Source organism: Zosterops lateralis (genome assembly GCF_965231275.1).
Source record: "Zosterops lateralis genome assembly, chromosome: 19".
NCBI lineage: Eukaryota > Metazoa > Chordata > Aves > Passeriformes > Zosteropidae > Zosterops > Zosterops lateralis.
Window position 1 is genome coordinate 203833 of NC_139779.1, and position 20904 is coordinate 224736.

General features: G+C 38.2%; 1 protein-coding gene across 2 annotated transcripts in view; it reads right to left on the minus strand.

The window, feature by feature from the left end:
• PITPNM3 (PITPNM family member 3) overlaps positions 1-20904 on the minus strand; it is a 29767-nt gene that overhangs the window by 3868 nt on the left and 4995 nt on the right. For both annotated transcript variants that reach the window (XM_083874934.1, XM_083874933.1), the window contains exons 3-17: positions 20480-20587; positions 17432-17508; positions 15195-15430; positions 13749-13938; positions 11934-12053; positions 10706-10887; positions 9245-9414; positions 7600-7770; positions 6348-6542; positions 5433-5581; positions 3685-3801; positions 2926-3042; positions 1588-1736; positions 1066-1215; positions 93-276 (exon numbers count right to left, since the gene is read on the minus strand). In XM_083874934.1, coding sequence (XP_083731060.1) covers positions 93-276; positions 1066-1215; positions 1588-1736; positions 2926-3042; positions 3685-3801; positions 5433-5581; positions 6348-6542; positions 7600-7770; positions 9245-9414; positions 10706-10887; positions 11934-12053; positions 13749-13938; positions 15195-15430; positions 17432-17508; positions 20480-20587 — 2315 coding nt within the window. The remainder of the gene's footprint in view (positions 1-92; positions 277-1065; positions 1216-1587; positions 1737-2925; positions 3043-3684; positions 3802-5432; positions 5582-6347; positions 6543-7599; positions 7771-9244; positions 9415-10705; positions 10888-11933; positions 12054-13748; positions 13939-15194; positions 15431-17431; positions 17509-20479; positions 20588-20904) is intronic.

Genomic DNA, 20904 nt, shown 5'->3' on the forward strand with positions numbered 1-20904 from the left:
AAAGACTTTGTGATGTTCAGAAAGAAGGGAGATCTCTACTGCATGGCATTCTGTGAAAAGAGGTTTTAAGGCTATAAATAGGTTTTTAGTACCTCTTGCATGAGATTCCGGAGAAAAATGGTCTTTTGTCGCAGTGGGTCATGAACAAGTCCATCTGAGAAGAAGATCATCCCTTGTGGGAAATTGTGTTGGGACAACCATGAAACCACACGCTGTTTTTGCATATCTGGACGGCCGGTGATATAGATAATCAGATAGCCCAGGTCCTGCCAATGCCTGTCAGAAGAAGCAGTTAAATTACATGTGAGTAGAAAGAGAAACAACACTTAGAGGTCAGGTCAGCATCTTTTCTCAGAACAGTTAGAAATCAGATGTTATCCTTCAACGAGTGGAAAGGAGCATGCCTATGTCTCTGCTCCAATCAAGAAACTAAGTAATAATGTTTACACCTTGAGGGAGATGGAGGAAAGCAAGAGACATTCTTATACAAAATATCAAAAATATGAGAGCCATTTAAAAATACACTTAGAATAAACCTTGCAAGACATCAGGTACTGCCAGTTTTGAAATCTTTAATGAGATTTCCTGCCATTTCAGCTGTAAGGAATGGAAACCCTTGAAAACTGACATTTCTACATTCCCATGCAAGTTCCAAAATGAGAACTGCCTTTTTCCACTCAGTACAACATTAACAGACCTGCAAGAATGGATTAAAAGGCCTTTTAATTTTTCCTTCAAAAAACATTCTTTCATACCTGGTATTTCTGAAGTACAAATATGTCCTTATTTGAAATTAGTGAAACACAAAATACACATGGAATCATTATTCATTCACTGCACACACTTCAAGATCATATTCCCAAGAAGCAACTTTTTAATTTAGGCAACTTAAACTACCAATTTCAATGTAATCCACAGCATTCTTATATTGCTCTGAAATTCAGGCAGATGTATCTGCAGCAGATCTTGGCCCTTGGAGAATCGCTGTCTTTAGTGTAACAACCCTTTTCCTTCCTACTGTTCAAGCAAAAAGTCAGAGATTTGAAGTGTTCAAACCTCATTTACCTGACAACATCAACAGCCCCTGCTCGGACTTTGGGGTCACTTCCCATAATTGAAACACTTGCTGCAAAGGAACCATCAATGCTGAACACAACACATTCCATTCCTCGGGGCAGTACAGTCAGGTAACTTGCAGCACTGCTCTGGTCCCCTCTGGAGAGTCAAAGCAATAAATTAATTTAAAAAGCAACCTAATGAACAGACAGGACAATTAATTGTGTTCCTTACTCCTGCACTCTAAAGCTTCATTTTTTAATATAATTTTATTTATGTATCAGTAACTATTTTGTTGAATTGATTGCCTTTTTTATTAAATGAAGGTAAAACATTTTCTCCTCCTCAAGCAGCACTACATAGGACCGTAAGCTGACTTTGGACTTTGTTAACTGGTGGATAACATTACATTCTATTTCAGCTAAATTCACCTCGCAAGTAGGGATTCAAATGAAGCTTTTGTGCAGTTTTGAAGTTCCTTCCTGATCACAACAACCCATCACAGCTTTAGTTCCAGCTTGAAGTTATTACCTGACCACCATTTTGATGGGATACACACCAACTCTCAGTCTCTTCTCCTCAGGTATATTGTAGGATATTCGTCCACTGCTGTTGGATATCTCTGTGTCAAAATACACCCACCTACCCGAAGATGGCTCAGTCATTATGAAGATATCTACCTGCAAAACCAACGGAACAGTAGTCTAGTGTGATAATCCACAAAATACCCCTTATTTACAAGGCCTGCCAAGGCTAGATAATATTATTATCTCCAACCATGGCGGGTAGTAAAATCTTACAAGGAAGTTTGAAGGAACTTCATGACTCAGTAAGAACTTCAAAGAGAGTCCTCTCAATAAGCAAATGCATATAATACAAGAGTTTATTGCTTTCATAATTTATTGTCTTCATAATTTAAAGCCCTGATCTTAGCACTGCATGTGTCAAACGTAGGTATAGAGGTCAAAAATTTGGGAGGAACCCTAAATTAGGAAAAAGACAATTTTATGTTGCACAGCTATATTACCTTTTCGTACACTAAATCTACTAAATTTCATCTTGTTATTGAGATGAAATATTTCTCAAATCATAACCTTGCCTACAACCAAAATGCTTCAAATTATCAAAAATTTAATCAATATAGTTATCTTCAACTGACATATTTAATCAAAATTAACATAAAGGATATTAAATACTTCGCTGGATCTGAAACAGGCCAAGTGAAGACTCCATGCTTCAGTTTGGCCCTCAGCTCAGCAGCATTGCTCTCTTAATTTACATAGAAACTCTTACAATCCCAGTGAATATGAAAAAATGTGTTCAGTTCATGCTTGGCTTTATTAGCTGTAAGCCTGGCTTCTGCAAGCAGCTTTAGGAATGACAGTTTCAATTGTGTAACATTACTAGTAATTTCTAAAACTAATCCTTACTTGCCCATATGTAAGATACAGCAGCCACCTAGCCTTTAGAACACCTATTCTTTTATCTAGTTGTTTTACCTGGATAGGATGATACATGATTTTCTTTTAGTGCTTTGTCAACTACTATCAAATTCTTTTTCCTTCTTCCTTGGAAAGTTAATTGTCTCCAGTAGGTGGTACAGCTGGATGGCAGGTTTAGAAACCACTGCAAAGCACACTCACCACTAACCAAAGGAGACAGATAGCTATAATCAGGTAAGAGAGATAAGAGCTCAGGAAAAGATCAGCTATCAGAAAGGCCACTTTCGAGCATATTTTTGCTGAAGTAGTAGGGGGCTAGTGACATATTTCCCCTCACTGTAAGGCTTTCTCTGACACTGTGCACGTGTGTATTACATTCAACAACTGTTTCTAGTAAAGCTAAGAAAATTGATTACTTGGACTTCACCTTTTCACCTGTTAAAGCCACCATGTCCAGAGGTCCATACATAAAGCGGCCAACCAGTACCTGAGGACCATCTTCTGCTGCAATGACATCATTAGCTCGGTGATTAGCAGTCACATTCTGAAATAAGAGCAGAAGATGGGAAAGGTGCTGTTTGTTTTTGTCACAAGGCTGCTCTTTCTATTTTGGTATGAACAGGGACACAGAAACACAGTCCTGGACAGGATGTCTGAGATACATCAAGTGCACTGCATTCCCATTTCAGCTGGAGCCTGATTTCCACTAATAGTGGGCTCCTGAATAGACTTTCTAGAGAGAGTGCTCAAGACGACCAAATAAGAGAGAACAATTAAGGGAAAGCCAATTTTTTTTCACTTCAAGTGGTGCCATAGAGCTACATCACTATGTGCAGGGCACATACATTTTAACTGACTTAGCACCAAGAAGAATGGAGGAAATATTTTTGCTTGGCTTATGGATCTGTCTAGCATAAAAGAAACTTCTTTGCATAATGGAAACTTAGGGCCTATCTGTTATTTAAAAAAAGAAATACACTTTCTCCCAACATGAAGTGATAAACCAAGATCAAATTGCTCATATTCCCTAACCACTAATCTGCCTGCCTCTGGATTAAGTCAGCAGTTTTCAGCTCTTTAGTGATACTCAGTTATGTAAACTCTTACCTGGAGAGATTAAACTCCATTTAAATTTCTGCCAAATCCATGTTCCATAGCTGCCATATAAATTCAGAGTTAAACTTACCCTCAGTTTGACATGTGTCCTTTTGCGTAGCCATTTTTCTCGTGGATTGGATGGACTTAGTGTTTCTGGATCCAGGTTGTCATTTTCCTTGAAATTTACATTTTCATACCTCATCACCTGAAATCATATTAATATCTTAATAGTGTGTGGCCTGGGGAGTCCTGGTACTTGGCAAAGAAAGAGAAATTACACTGCTGCCCCAGCTGAGTGACACTGCAGAGCCAAAAGCATAATGGAAGTAGAGAGAGGTAAAGCCACATGTTCACATTAACTGTACAGACAAAGAAACTGCTTTCACTCTGTTGGCCAACACTTAATCTCAAATACTTATTGAACAGCTTTTTCATTCACAACACAGCCTGCACATTCCTCCAGAGAAAATGGTGAAAACATTAGGATGGTATCAAGTGATAGTCACATCTTGATTATGGTCTGCAAAGTCAGTAAAGCAGCTTAAAGCCACAGACGCATCTTTTAAAGTCCTTTATGTGGCAGACGTCAGATCCTCACTTCATCTGTATTGATTTTCTACACATCTACTCAGAGAATGTTTCTTATCCCTTTGGGGTATTACTACTGCAGTAGGTGATAGGCAAGGACCCACAAGTACCCACTGAAGTCCAATCTGTGAACATGCAGCAGCCTATTATGCCATACACATTCTTACAACCTAAATATCATACACTTACCAAGAAACTTGCACGTCCAACTCAGATTTCAGGACACAACCCACAGAATTCAGAATCTGGGTGTGGGTGATGCCACATTTCAACTGAAACCAGAAGCCCTGTCTCACTGAAATCTGTGGGTTGTACCTGCAATCACAAATAGCTATTTTGAATGAGAAATAGATTAGCAATTTTTTCAAGTTGAACAGCTGGTTTTCTGTGCTGAAGTTTTACAGTCTCAGTGCCCTTGCTAGAAGAGTGGTCTAGAACCATTTTAAAAGATGTCTTTTATGAAGTCCCTTGAGCAAAATCATGCTGCAATCAGAGTCAGCAAAGCAGCTGGCTTGCAACAAATCACAGTAATGTTGAGAAGTTAAGCACAGTTTTTAACAAATTGGCATAAATTCTACTCACTAGAGGTAATGTGCAGGCAATATATGCAATATATGCACCCCCATGGCATTCAGGAGCCATTAGTCTTAATCTTAACCCCCAACAAAGGCAGAAGGTCCAAACTCTACTGGAACTCACCAGTCCTTTATGTAGTGCTGTAAGCTCACATACTGCTTTACAGACATGTTCTAAATGCTTGAAAGATTTATTAAATTCTAAAAGCTGTCATGTGCGTACAAGGCTAGGAAAGTCTCCTGTAAAGGATAGACTCAATTTTCTCACAGAATCAGTACTTTCAAACTGGTTTAGTATCACATGTATGCTAGTAATTCGATACTTTATAGGGAGATACATAATCATGTAAAGCTGGAGATAGCCTATTCCTTCAAAACCAGGACAAAATTAATATATAATACAGGGTTAGACTAATCTGGGGCATAGGAGGGGTGAGGCATCCATAAAGGTGCAAGACCACCAGTCACAAAGTCAGCAGTGCTAATGGTGAGCTCATCATCCCCTTTACCTCTCCAAAAAATCCAGATCTGTCACTCCTACATGCACTTGTATGTGATGCATCCACAGTTAGCCATCTAACTGACCTAAAGATTAAAATACTGACCCTTGGAAAATGCAATTAACAATCACAAGGTTATCTGTTGCAGAGAAAAAAAAAAAAAAATCAATTACCTGTCTTAAGATGAAGGCCACAACGTCTGTTGATTCCCAGTAGCTGGCATGAAACAGATGTGGCAGGGCCACTGTTGGAAAGGCTGTCAGCACATCTGGACAATACAAGGCATAATCTATTCGTTTTGTTCCCCACCACTTTGCAGTAACTACAAAAAATGAAACAAAATAGTATAACATTTCTATATCAATAAATTTCTTGCTGTCTTCATTTTTAAGCCAGGTAATGGAATAAAGTCTTCTGCTTTCTTGATCTTGATATTTTGAGTCTGTTAAAGGTATCTATCATTCACAAAAGTACTGTTTTTACGGACTGCATCAACACTTAGCCTGTCATCTAAAGAATTCTTCTGGGTCCAAGTTTTGGGAAGCAGAAATCACCTCAGCATGATCCCTACTGCTTTCTGGTCCATGGAAAATGTACAGTGAAAGAGTAGTACTTTCATGATTATGTTATAAGGTAAGAATTGCAAATGCCTCCCAAACAGTGAAGCAAGCATTGAGACAGATAGATAGATTCGTATGGATATACACACATATATGACTATAGTCCATAGCAGGCCAATATAATGATTTATAGCACTTTGAATTATGAGTAACAAATCTTATCTACCTAACTCCTTTATGCCTGTAACATGATAATAAACCTCTGTTACTATGAAACTCTCATGGCTATTTATGAGTGGCATCTTAATATAAAACTGTGACTTCTTTTCTTCACTTTTATTTATCTATCTAATTACAAATAGAAAAAGATTATAATTTGTGTTATGTAAAATTGCAGGAGCTTGGGCTATTCTCATTCTTCCCAAATTCCAAGCAGGTATCTTTTCATAATCAACTTTTTCACAGAAACAATCTGAAGGGAAAGGCTGTTGCCATATCCAATAGCACATGGCACTAGGCTTCACTCACTGTTGGTGAGGCACGCTGATGGCAAGCTTTCAGCTGACCCAGAATTTTCACTGTTTGTGCTGCCCAAGCTCAACTTCCTTGTTTTTCCTTGCAGTTGATCAGATGTATTTGGAGATCCAGGACTCTCCTGAGAGAAAGGTATGTTCAAAGAGCTATTCTCAAGGAACAGAGCGCTGTGATTGTGGAGAGCATCACCTGCAGGTTACAAAAATGAAAATAACATTTTTTAAAAAATCACCCTTTTTGAAACTAGGTTTTGAAATTGTGTGTATATCTTATTTGTTTATTTACTAATTTATTTTTAAATACAGGGCTAATGAGCATTTTCCTGAATAATATCACATTTAATGCCCATGGATGAAACTTCCTCCTTTGGAGTGAGAATAGCATGACCATACAGAGAAAGTACACACCCTACTGCCATGAACGTGCAATGGCAGCTGAGTGCTTTTGGCCAGGATCTTCCAAACCGGGTAGTGATCCTGGGATGCTATTTTACTTCACACTCAACCCCGCTCATTTAAAAGTCATTTTATGAGAAGAACTACACAGCCCTGGGAGTCTGTGATACTTCTCTGGTTCTCTTTCTGACATAAGCAAAATGTTCTTTCTTGCATAATGTGACAAGTCAAAGACACTTCATGCCAATATGATTTTACCTTACTTTCTGTAAAGTCAATAAAGCACAATTCCTTCTACTAGTACCTTGTTCGTCCTCCCCTTCCTCTTTCTTCCCCAGAAATCAATATATTTCCATTTTTTTCCCCTGGATTCAAATCTTTATTACCAACATAACTATTGTTTAGTAACCCATCCAGGAGAAGAGCAACCAAGACTGCTTAATGATCTGATTTGTCCAGGCAGTAATCTACAACAAACCAACCACAAGTGACCAAAAGAAACAACATGTGAAGATCCAGGCAAAGGTCAACTAATTGTAAAAATAAATTGCTTAAAACAATAGTCAAAGACATGGAATTTTCTAAGTGACACTTCTTACACTTCTAACTAGAACAGTGGTATTGCCTTCCAACTCCTTTTTAACACAACTAATATCACAAACCTCATGCATAAGAATAATTTTTTTCTTAGTAATCTTCTTTGGTTCCACACTTGTGAAGTATGTCTGTGCTACTCAGTCCCAGATGACTTGTTTTTAGCACATTACTATTTCAAATTCTCTTGAGCTGTATAAGGAGAGAATGCTTCAGAGAACAACAGGCAATGAGAGTTATGAAAACAGGCACTGTACCTAACTGGTGAGACCTTCCATCCCCTAGTGGGTATCTCTGGTACCGTGGGACACTGAATGGAGGAAGAAGATGGAATCTTTTCTCCAACAATGGTTCAAGTCTGCAGGCAGAAGGGTCAGCAGAGTGAAAGAAGCTGTACACTTGACTGCAGGCTGGCCGGACCTGGCATACTTGGATGAGAATAAGACAGAGAAAGAGATGTCAGTATTGCTGCTTTACAATTTTCAAGGGGTCTGTACACAAACATAGTTCCTATGGATTTCTGCAAACCCCAGATTAATACACATCTGGTCAAAAGAAACTTAACTGAACTGCTTCCTATTTCATATGTAAAGAACACTTCACTACACAGGAGTTTACAGAGACATCACAATCTGAGATGCAGGCACATAGGAAATGTGAAGAGCAGCAGAAGAGAAACAAATGGAGCAAGAAAGGAAAAAGAAGTTAAAAACCTTGTAAATATATTATCGAACATTAGAGCTGTGATGCTCAGCACTTCAAATATTTACCAGCAAAATGGTCTGATGGGCTTGTAACCTCCAGAGGACTTCCCTCATATTATAAAAACCGATTATAACAAAACAAATAAACAAATATATCTGAATTTTACTTGTTACATTTTCAGATAGCTTTCTACGTTTCATTTCAGTAAAGAGGGCACCTGACTTTTCTCAACTAATTTCCAACTGTCTGAATGATAGGTTTCAATTTGTCTGTTTTCCTCTCAACTGTGTCACAATTATCACTTTAAAATGGGATTCTTTCATCATATGCAGCTCTAAAGACTAATTATGCTTCAAGTAGACACTGCTCACCTTAGAATGTGTTTGAAATGCCCATCAGTTGTGCTGCTCTCAAAGCACACTCCTTTGCAGGATACCAGAGGAAGGATGGAAGTGAGAGCTAATTTGAAGAAAATAATTTAAAATACTAGTAATTAACATGAAATTTTCCTGTCAGAGTGTCTGGAGGGTAGCAGAGGAGAGACTGGGGAAAGGAATACTGGCTATGAAAAAAAAAAAACCCTTGGAGTTCTGAATTGTTGTCTCTTCCTAATTATTGCAACAGATTTTCTCCCTCGCCTGATAAATAAAAGCATCATTTCCTATAAAGATACTGTGCTATCCAAAGCTTATACCATGCAAATAGACAAAGCATGTGCTGAATAATGAAAGCAAACTTTTAACTGAAAAACCTAAAAAAATCCAGATGCTTTAGAAACAAAACTAAAAAAATCCTCTCTGTGTCTGATCACTAGGCTCTGTTATTAGAGAGGAAAAGTGGCTCACAAGCAGCACACCCGAGGGCCAAATCCACCTGTGAAGCCAGACATGAACAAGAGGTAATGCTGAACAAAGCAGAAATGTTATTTTTGGTATTGTTTTCAAGGACTGGTCCTTGGTGAAGTGTGAGCTTTCTGATGTATGACATGGAATATATGATTAACAGCAGAACATAAGACACACTTTTATAAGTGACATCCCTGGAACAATCATTATCATCTACCTACATTAACGTTCCCATCTCTTAAAGGAAGAAACTTACCTCACACCCTGACTTTAACTAGGCTCCTTTATTTACCTCATTTTTGTTTACAAAGGTCATTATGCAGCCTATATTTTAACCCCAAGAAGAGCTTACCATCCAGACCAGGCAGAACAGTGCTCCTCATGGCCAGCACCAAACCAAGCGGTGATCCAAAAAGGAAGAAATCAGACACCTCAAATTCAAATCTGCCCAGATTTACTTCTGAGAGACTGGAATCCACAGGAGGAAGGTCTGCACCGTCTTTCAACACACTTGAGTGGATGCTGAACAAAGAAAATACTGAATCAAAAATAATAAAGAGGGCATTCAGAAAAAAAGAACATTCCCCAAACAGGATGCTTAGAAAGCTCTAGCACAGGCATATAGAGCTAAGCAATACACCTTAAAACTGCAAAATGATACTGCAGTACAGCAGCCATGATTTTCAGTGCAGCTATTCAGTAAATTTACTACCTTCAACATGCAAGAGTTTCCTGCAATCATTCTACAGAACACTTGGTAAAGTTTTGCAAGGACCATGAATATTCAAGTTTACTATTTTAAATATAACACAGTATTTCTCCTATAAAAGAACCTAAAAGTGACTGACCAAAAAAAATCTTCATGTTTTCAGTTGCAGGCAAGAGAAAAACAACTGTTCTGTCTCAGAGGGAAAACATTCTACAACACATTGATATCCAGAAAATGCAATGGTTTCAAAATGAATGCAGAATAGTCACTAAAAACAAAGCAAAGGGCATTCAAAGCAAGACTACAGAATTACCTTAACCTGCTACTAAGAAAAATGCCAGACTTGAAGTAAAGCACAGTAGTAAGTCTGCACTATACTCAACTCTAGCAGAAGTGAAACTTCAACACGCACTAGAACTTCCTCCTCTGTATCACTCACAATGAAATAAAGGAAATAGGATGATTGATAGAGGAAACAAAACCCCAAATAATTCAGGTAAGTAAAAAACCAAATAGCTTAGAACCAGCAGGAAGACACAAAGGGAATGCTTATGTTCCCATCTCATATATTTCAAAGGTTTTTTAGGAAAAAGGAAAACTAAGTTAACTTCTGCCCCTAATCCCCTCCTCATTTAAGCCAACTGCAGGGCACTTTTTTTGTTGTTGTTTTAAAGCTGATCTGAATAGCTCATAGACCAATGGGAGCACCTAAAGCAATTATCACACTAGAAAATTAGAAAAGTACTGAAAGTGAAGTCAAAGGGATGGTTTAAAAGAAATAGATAACAGACACTTACAATTATAAAGTATTCATCCCCCTTGTTTTGACTGGGCTATACTGAAGAAATAGAACTTTGTGCATTCATTTTTGCATGTTCGAAACCCTCACAACTGAATAAAGATTACATAAAAAACTCTCCAGATGTGAGTATGTTCATACGAGACCCACTAAATCCATAGTTTTCTCTGAGGGATAGACAAGAACTTTAAGCAGACCTCCAGAAACATACCACAAACAATAACAATGCCCCTGTGCTCTGGTGTTAACAGGCTCCTTTCAATGGCAAGCCCATTCTTTTTACTCAGTCAGTGAGCACTGGTTACCTGGACAGGAAGGCATGATGCTGGGTTATGGTATCACAGTCATAAGTGGATGAGTCACTCTGTTTCCGAGGCAGCGGCGGCCTTTCCTTCTCATCCTCCATGATTCCCGAGATGTCAATATTGCTTTTGCTCAGGTGTTTGCTGCCACCCAGACTGGAGTCCTCTGCTAAGAGTGGATTATCCTTCAGAAAATGAACAGAGCAAAGGGAAGGTTTAGACAGATAACAAAATACAAAAGAACTTATATTAAATGCCTGCATTTATACATATGACCTCACTTTACCCAACAAAGGGTGAAATGGATTAAAAATTTCTCTTTGCAGTGAATGGTAATTCTCCTTCCTGGAAAAATTTAGAGGATGTCTCTGCTTGAGAGTACTCCCACCACACATAGCTCTCAATTGAACCAAGACGGCTGGTACCACTGAGCCAATTTTTGAGGGGAGGTAACTATTTATACAAAACAATTTTGCCAGGCTCACAGAGCCAAACAGAGCATAGGCACCTCACACAGTGTCAACTCTAATTCATCACACTTACTTGAGCCTGAAATACATAAGATCAGTTGAACTTCAATTTTCTTTCTCAAGTGTGTTGCATACAATAATAAAGTTTACATGCTAGCATTACTTTAAAAAAACTGTACTTTTACTACCATAAAATCTTTCCTGGATCACAGGTAGAATGAATCCTCTCTTCTGTGCAAATGCAGCATTTGTATAGACACTCAGTGGTCCACTCACAGATCAGCAGGTGGCTTACATTCCTTATGAAGAAAGAGGCATTCTTTCACTAGTCACTAAAACTTATTCATAATATATTTTAATGCTAGACTACCCCCAGTGTAAGGAATTCCAGATCCCAGGTGAAAAAAACAGAAGAATGAAAGAAAGAAAGCAAGAAAATTTTTTGACAAAAATGGCAGCCTACCAGAGACTTCTGAGCAAGGACTTGTTTGCATCTACAGTTAGGGACACAATACAGAGACTCGGTAACCTTGCTTTAAAGGCTAACAGATCAAGCCTTCACTACTGATTTCTGTATATCATAAAACTGGACCTTAATTTTTAACTTCATTTTTAACAGCAAATTTTTGATACACGGGCAGAATCCCATTCTATCATGGCAATTTACCAAATCCTTAAATTTCCTCTGGCTTCGATGGAGCTGATTTCCTCCATGGAATGAATCTATAGGGTTTCAGCTGTGTGTATTTTTTTCTCTTCACCTGGATGCTGCTGATGCTTCCTCTCCTGCTACTGTTCCGACTCTCGTAAGCTGTATTAGAATTATAGCAGATGGCATCAAAGCCCAAAATTCCTCCAATGCAGTCACCTATAAGACACACCTGGAAAAAATTTTTTTTTTTTTTTTTGAGATGCAGCAAGTGTTTTTTTAAAAAACCAAAATCATCACAGTACTGCAGAGGAGCTTCTGTCTTACTTCATCCCCTTGTTACTGGTTTTTACACTTTGCTTTATATTGCAGCTCCTTTTTCTACTTTCTTTTGTCATCAGAAATATGCCCAACACAAAGAATATCTGTCCCAGGGACTATTTTGATGAGTGGGAGTTCTGCCAAATGGATTAGAACTCTTCCAGCTGCTTGCAGCCAGATTCCAGCTTGGTAAGTCCAGATCACCGGATGACCAGTGTCACAAAGATTTCAAGCCACTTAACATTTCCTTCAGAGTCATAGAGAGGAGAGAACCTAACAGATTGGCACTCCCCTGTCAGGACAGGGGAACAAAACTTCAAAATGAAGTATTAAGCAGAGAGATTCACTCTTGCTCCACATTTAATATAAACATAGAAGCTACCTTCAAAGCACGGATCTGGCAATGCAAAATACATACCCTACTAAAACTGGGAATTCAGGAGTAATTTTATGGTACACTAGAATCTCCCTCACAAGCCAATTCCACTGAACACTTCCCCATCCCACATGAGATGATGACTTTTTTGTAGCTTTGTCAAAGAAAAAAATCGTTACACTGAAGCTCTATTGAGAAAACATTATTTTTGTAACTGGTATCATTCTTCTTTACATAATTTCACCTTTCATAATGTTCTGTCACTGCAGCTGGGCTGGTTTTATGCTTTAACCAAGAACAGTTTACTATGCATCATAAAAATGGCTTCCAACCAAATTTTAGTCTAAAGATACTGATATACCACAGCAAAATCTTATTAGTGCCATGGAAAAGAATTTGTGTAAAAAGACACATGCTTGCCTTCAAAGTTTACACTGTACTCTATATTAAATGCATTTTCTTTCTTTTTCTGAAGTGTGGAGGTCACTGTACTTAAGGAAAGTGGATGTTTATGGCCATTGTAGATGGCCTCATTACAAAATAGTATCAGTAAATCAGGGTATCAGTATCGTATTTCTATGTGAAGCAGGAGGTTTTGTAGACTAAAGATGGTGACGCAGGAACAGTAACTGACAGTTACTGTCAGCTGAAAGAAACCTGTAGGTGACCTCACTGGTGTGCAGGTCACACCAGAAAAATCACATTATTTCCCCAGAGTTAGACAGGAAATCTGCAACACTGCTAGCAACTGAGTATTTGTCTTCTATGTTTCTTTACTGGAACTTGCTTTATTACTATCGTGATGGAGGCAAAGAAGAAATAATAGTTCAGTATTGGATTTCTTAGGTTCTTAAACATGCCTCAATTTTTCCATCAGCTATGTCTGAAGAACTCAGATGATCATTTGTCTCAGGCTGGCATATTCACTACATACTCTGGTTACCATACCACAGCAAAGTAAGAGGTTATGAGCCAAAAGGCTTGTGGGAGAATGCATTTAGTCTTCCACCAGCTGAGTAAATCCACGTGAGATAGTGCATAGGATTCCAGAAGTGCCTGCCTTGACACTGAGAAGGCATTTTGTGTAGGTGATGCCATGCTAACATTCATTCATCCATTGTATTTGTAGTGTCCCACACTCATAACTCAAACCCCTCAACACAATGGCTTAAAATGAAACAGCCTTACTCTGAAGAAATTTTACTTTTATATAAGAGAGAATAGTCCTACCTGTCCATTAAAACCAGCCCCATCAGTAGATTTGAGAAACTCGTTGTAAACTTGATTGGCTCTACTGATCACCATGGCAACTGCATCCTGGTACTGAGGAGATGAAACAGCCAGCAAAGGCAAGGCAGCCAGTGGGATGTGGTCTTCACTGCTGCTAAGACAGCTTTCATCATAGCTGTAGGGATTTAGGCTAGAAAAGGACATGTTATCATCAGGAAAACTGCAAGAAGCAGCACACAGCATTAGAGAATGGGCAGTCACAGAAATGGGTTGGTCTGTTGCAGTTCACAATGAGCGAACACAGGAAGGATCATTATCTCAAAGGATTCAACTCCTTAAAAAAACAAGGCATTACTGTTTTGGGTGAATGGGATCACACTAGAAGGTATTTCTGTAGTTAAACACATTTGGTGCAATTGTTTTTCGTACAACTAGACCTAATTTTGAATGGCAATGACATGATTACATTTCAGCTTTTTTTTCCCCCCATATAATAACTCACTACACCAGAGAGCAGAATCCAACCATCGTAATGGAATAGTTCCCTAGAACACAAGTGTGACAGGTGTATTGTTCAAAAGCATATTAAGCAATTTTTCCCAGGGTCCAATCTTTTCACAAAGATGAAACAAAGCTGCACACATTCTGAAATCACAGTAAATGTTTGCATAGTAACATCTGGCAAAAAGGAGATGACTTAATTGAAAATGCAACCTTAAATCTGATAGAACATCAACTTTAAATTTAATAGAACCCAGCTTGCAGGATGTGCACCCTGCAAGTTTCTCAGGAAGTCTGTCAATCATGTCTTGACTGATTTTTACTGATGAGTGGGAAAACAACTTACAGAGAGCTAAAGATGGAAGGCACATCAGTGTGTGCCAGATTCTCTTAGTGAGTTGACTTGGAGATTTTAGAGATCCAAGAAAAGTCAGAAGCAACCATTACCTAGGCAAGCCCCAGACAAAACCAAGAGAAGTGCCGCTTTGCTTACAAAAACAGAAATCAAGAAAATCTGATTCTTTCCTCCCCTCACCAGAGCTCTGCAGTTAATCCTGCTTTGCATTTGTAGAAGAGTTAACGCGGGAGTATGTGTTTCTTTCTCCTTTCTCTGTCGTGCCATTTAAAATATTTATGTCACGGAAAGTAATGTTACTTCAAAATATTCTCTTGTCAATGAGTGAATTTCAAGACTGAAAAAGCAGCTGAGAATGAGCAGCTACTGAAGTGGATACATCCAACAAAAATGTTTTTTAAAACAAATTTGTCCACTTGATGAATGGATGCATGCAAGTGTATGAAAAGGATGAAAGATGCTTGCAAGTCTTCCAGTCAGCAAAAGATTAGGAATTATTCACAAAATTTCATTATGAAATATATGGGTCACAGAAAACCATTCAAAACTACAATGCATAACCAAACACCAGGGAATGCAAATCAACTTACCTGGAAACAAGAGAGAAAGCTGCAGAACAGATTGCTGGGCAGGGAACAAGTCTCATTAAGATGTGGCCCAGAGAGGCAGGGAAATGGGCTCGGGTCACTTTCTCAAACACAGAACTGAAGGTGTTGACATCTGCCAGCTTGCTGCTGTGGTCTCCACTTCCAGTGTCTAATATGTTCCCCCCATGTAGGATCAAAATTAACACATGAGTTTTGCAGTTCTGGTGTTGAACTCCTTCCTACAAGAAAAACAGGAAATAGGAAAGAAGGAGGCATCTTTATGGACTTTGTTAGTTTACTTGGTGTCAATGTTAGCAGTGATTTTTCTTTTCCCACCTCCACTGTGATAATTTTGTGATATTTGCTTTCACTGGAGTGGGTGTGTGTGTGTGTGCATGTGCACGTCCTGTGTTCTATTTAATTCAAGTATGTCTGAATCATAGAGAGCCCACTATGCTCTGGCACAAACCCTGTGCAGCACAGATGTAGGTTTCAGATAAACACAGATTAAGACAGCTTTGTGTACATCGGAAGTTACTTTAAATACTCTGAGACTGGAGAAAAATTCCAACCCCCACAGGCAGCGTAAGCAATCATCTGTCTAGGTATCCTAGCGATTGCTTCATTTACTGGCAAGGTTCTCATTCAAATCATCACAAGTCCAAAAAAGACAAATTTAACTTTCTCTGCCAATGAAAACATTCAGCAAAAGCAGATGATACAGTTATCTCAGACTTTTGAGATCGGTATCTTCTTCTAAAAATGAAAGACACTTACTGAAAAATTAAAAACATGCATCATTGCTAATATTCATAAAACTCACAAACAAATTTATGACTGTGTGAATAGGCACATACACAGACAACAACTGGCATGTTTTGTAGAATAACCAAGGTATTTCCTACTTGAAACCGGAAAAGCATTTTGAGTGTTTCACAATTTCACCTTTTTTTCCCTCTTTATCCCTTGATACTCATGTGCACTCCAAGAACTCATTAATACACTAAAAGATTAGGATTTTTAATCTTGTTAAATCTTGACTGCTATTTTCTTATTCACTTTGGATGACATGATTCCTGAAGATTTCTAGTTCCTGACCAAATATGAACACACTGCAAAAGCAACAGTCATGTTTTTTTGTCTAAGGATCATTAAATGCTAGATTCGGTGATTTACTCAGAATCAGGCAATGTTCTGGACAGTTTATTCTTAAGGGAAATGGGAAACTTTAGCACTTGTATAATGGTGACAGAGAAACAGCTGAAAATGAGAGAAATGTAGGCTATTCCACTATCTCTGTTCAATTTTAGTATCAAGTAGAAGCCCATCAATTTTAGTATCCAGTAGAAGTATTCATTGTGAAGGCATTTTGCTGACCTGACTTGTTCTGCTATATACAGGAGAATCATACAAGCATTTTTCAGATTCCACTTTTCCATGCACTGATTTACAATTTTCTTCTCCAAAAGGTTTCACTCCAGTTTTCAGAAGAGAAATTTAATAATTCCCTTTAAAAGCTAAATGTAGTTCCTTCCATGGACAATGCCTGCTTGTAAATAAGCAGCACTGCAGAGGAGTTGGTGGGACTGAAAGCTTCAAAAAGGAAAAATTCAAGTGGGTCAATATTGCTGAAGTCACTGGTTTGAGAAGTCTCTCAGCTGGATTTAACTGGTATCTTTCACAGAAGACTCAAAGGGAATAAAATTAATTTATCTCTCAGCAGTAGCTCAGGCATGACTTAGAAAAGGTGCTCAAGGACTAATCGACTGGACATCTGAAGTCAATCAATGACTGTCATCATTTTAAGGGGGCTGTGGAACCGAATTCTTCAAAAAGGGTAGACACTTCCATTACCTCTCCTATGTGTGAATGGAGGATGTTAATCAGTTTTCTGGAAGGACCACAACATGTTGAGATTCTTTCCTGCTTCTAAAAAAATGCAATTCTGTTTTTATCAAATTCATGACTGCTGCTGAATCTGCTTCACAAAACCTGCATTTCCAGTCAAGTACTAAGTAGACATAACAATTTATGGTCAGAAAACTGAGTCCTATTTCCACCTAAGTATGCAATGTCTAAAAATCTTGTGATGATTTTCAGAGATTGCATGCAAACCTACTAAACAAGGGAAAACCACACTAAACCATTAGATGATTTTACAATTACATAACACAATATGAGAGTATTTTCATGTCTACTCCTTGAAAATCAGCACAGCTTGTTATAGGAAACAATCTCACCTCATTGTCCTCATGTATTTCAATACTGCTTTGTGCAGGGAACCTTTGTTTTCTTAAAGAGGTTCTATATAATTCACCTGAAAGGAAAAGAGACATATTAGTCATGTAAGTATTTGTCTGTTACATCTTTTACAGACATCTAAGGCACATTTCTAATTTCAAGACAGAAAGTTCTGTTCACAAGAAATCCTGTAGACAAACAGAACAATACATGTTCACCAGTGATTCAGAGAGACACTAAGCAAGTTCTGCATCTTTGCCTGAAGTAACTCGTTGCCCTGTCTCTTCATGTGGAGTACATCAGATCTCAAGATCACCACGACAAGAAAGCCAGGTGAAAGGAAAAACACTGAATGATTCAATACCCCAAAGCAGGCATGAAAGGCATGGGTTTAAAACATGACCCAAAAAAAAAAAAAAAAAGTTTGCACTCTGAATCTAGGAGAAAAAAATTCGTATCATCATTCCTAAACTTCTGAGATCATAAGGTAAAGTTCCAACCCATACTAAGAATCAAGCCAGGTCCTCTTTTATTTTATTCTACAGACCATTTCAAATATCCCTAATATTCTTCCATGTTAATTAGGGAGAGATTCAGAGGAGGAGAAAAAAAAAAAAAAAAAGAACTTGTGTTGGCTACAAAGCATAAAGTGGTGATAGGCCCAAAAGAAAACTGCAATTTCCATTATCACGCTCTCATGAGAAATGATGCCATTTCTTGCCATCTGCTGCACTATTGCTAGCCCTTTATAATGACAAATCCATCAAAAGAAATATGTTCACATGAAGGCTGTGACATATGCTTTCTATTAACAAATGAGAAAGAATACTGTAAATATACTGCAGATGCAGTTTTGCAAGCTGCACTGTTTATAGGAAAATAATGGCATGCATCACTGAGCCCAATCCTGCTTTGAGAATCACAGCATGAGACAGCTCCTGTATTAAGTTCCACAGTTTCTTCATCAAATGAGTCTTACACATACACATGCTACCAGATCTGATAAATGACTACTACAGAACACAAGAGAAGAAGAAATACACAGGGTTTAGCTGAGGACCTCAACTCAAAATGCTCCACAATTCCAGTTACCAGACCAGGCCAGATGGGAAAAGTATGATCTCTGAAAGGGAAGGGGTTGGGACCTAGTGACAACATGTGCTTATGAACACAGCTTTAGGAATAAAGAACTGACACTTCACTGTGAACTCCAGGAAGGTAATGGACAATGTTCCCAGAGAGAAATGTGATGAAAGGAAACACCTTCGTTAACACCACACACTTCTGTAAGTCAATTCCTGCTCTTTAACAAACAAACAAAAAAATTAGAACAAAAATTTAAAAATGCAAAAGCATAGAAAGATCAAAAGCAGAGCCACATGTAAATATGGTCATGAAGTTGGGCACCAGCAGCAAAGGAGCTCTTCATTCATTTGAGATGTTTCTGGATTCTCTCACAATTTGTGTGTGAGAGAAAAGAGAAAAGCTCTTATAATACTTTCCAGCTCTCAAGCCCACATTTACAAAAGGCCAATATAACAAGAGACAGCAATTGAGGGAGAGAGGACAACCCTAGTATTCACGTGACCTTATTTGAAGTTTTATGCAGGTTTGGTCTCAAACAAACATGTCTTGACCTCAAGGATAATGCATACTCCAGCATTTTTTCCTCAGGATTTCACCCTTTGAAATGCTGACATAGGTTTAAGTTTACATGTTGATTACTGGCTGGAATTGAATGAATTTTTTTCTGCAACAAGTATTTGCCCAGTGTGCAAATTAACATGTATAGAAATCTCATTTCCCACCATGCAACATAAAGCATATACTATATTCAAAGTATATGAAAAGTCTTCTTCACCTTAACTCGCCTTCACTGCACTATACAAAAAACAAACCAACAGTAACTTCAAACTTATAAATACTAACAATATGTATTTAAAGTAAGGATATGATCTCAAGATAGCTGGAGGACTGAAAACCATTACGTTTGTTCCTAGTGGTGAATACATGCAGTTTCTCTTAATGTAATGGCAGAATACTTTGCACCAGAACGAATTTAAATGTGTAACTATGGTGTGTGAAAATGCCTTTGTTCAACAAGAAAGGCCTCTGCATCAACATAATTTATGCAGTTGTATGAATTTTTAATTCAGCTTGATTGCTGTTTGTGTTATTTTCTGTATTTAGCAAGGGTGCATCTTAGATTTCTGTCAGTGTGCTCTACAGACAGAATTCTGCTTTCTTTCACACTGCTGAAACAGTGAAATCACGTTCTGGCTTCATGAGATAGAGTACATGTAGCATTGGCTCAGACTTGTGCTAGCCCAGTTCTCAACAACTTCAGTCCTTGCCTGACATCTCTATTAAGAACAGTCAAACTCAGCACAACGAACTGTGACCCAACAGTACACTGGCAGCACAAGTGACACAGTATCAGAATGCAGATATATCTTAGCATAGATCAATCCACTGGCTGTTCTGAGTCAGGTATGCTGGTTCTAAAGTTTCTAACAGGTGTGCGTGAACAGAAATGAAGAAAGGAAAAAAAACAGATAAAAATTCTTTTGCAAAATATCACAGAGAAGTAGTTTAAATGAAAATAGAAACCCTTTGTATGAAGAAGGATGGAGTGTAACTCAGAGGTCTGCTTGCACGTATCTCCCATGCAACCCTGGGTGGGCCTCACATTCTCTGTGGCAGTTATTCAACGGTATAATGCAAAAAACTCCATCCCATTATCAGCCTTGTTTCTGAACATCAGAAACCCTTAAAAGTCATCTCTTAAAACTCTTCCCTAAGTGTCCAACACAAAGGGCACCGTGGAAGAAAAGTCTGCCAAAGTTTTCTCCTGAAAGAGATCACTGTAATTCATTTCTCAGTACTAAAATGCTACTTACATATCTATGTAAATCTATTAGCTACAGGATGCTGTAAAATGACATTACTTCTGTAAAGTACTTACATAGTATCTAAAATGTAATTGCTTCAGCAGTCAGATGTTCTTGTTAACTCTTAAGAATTATGTAATAAAAGCTAAACATTACCTTGACTTTCTTCAAGCTTCCCAATTGTTTCTATCTGCTCAACAAGGTCATTTGAGTTCCACTGGCTCATGCCTATGAGAATCGCATTTTTTCCTTCCACCACCTCTTCTGTAAGAGGAAAAAGAATAGAATAAATTGCTGTGACAAACGAGAAAAATAACAGGGTGAGAACTGGTAATCAAGAGAGAAATAAACATTCATTAGACCTCTAAGGGGAACAGGTAACAGGTTATGCATGACTGTCCAGGAAAGCTTCTTGTCTACTCATATGCTTCATAGTGATCCTATACGCTTCATAGACTACATGCAGGAAAAGAATATTTTTCCCCTTTGATCAAAGCCACCTGTGCTACATAAAGCTTTACATTTTCATCTAGGGACACATAGACATAACGGAATGGAACCAAACTCACAGCACAGAGAAG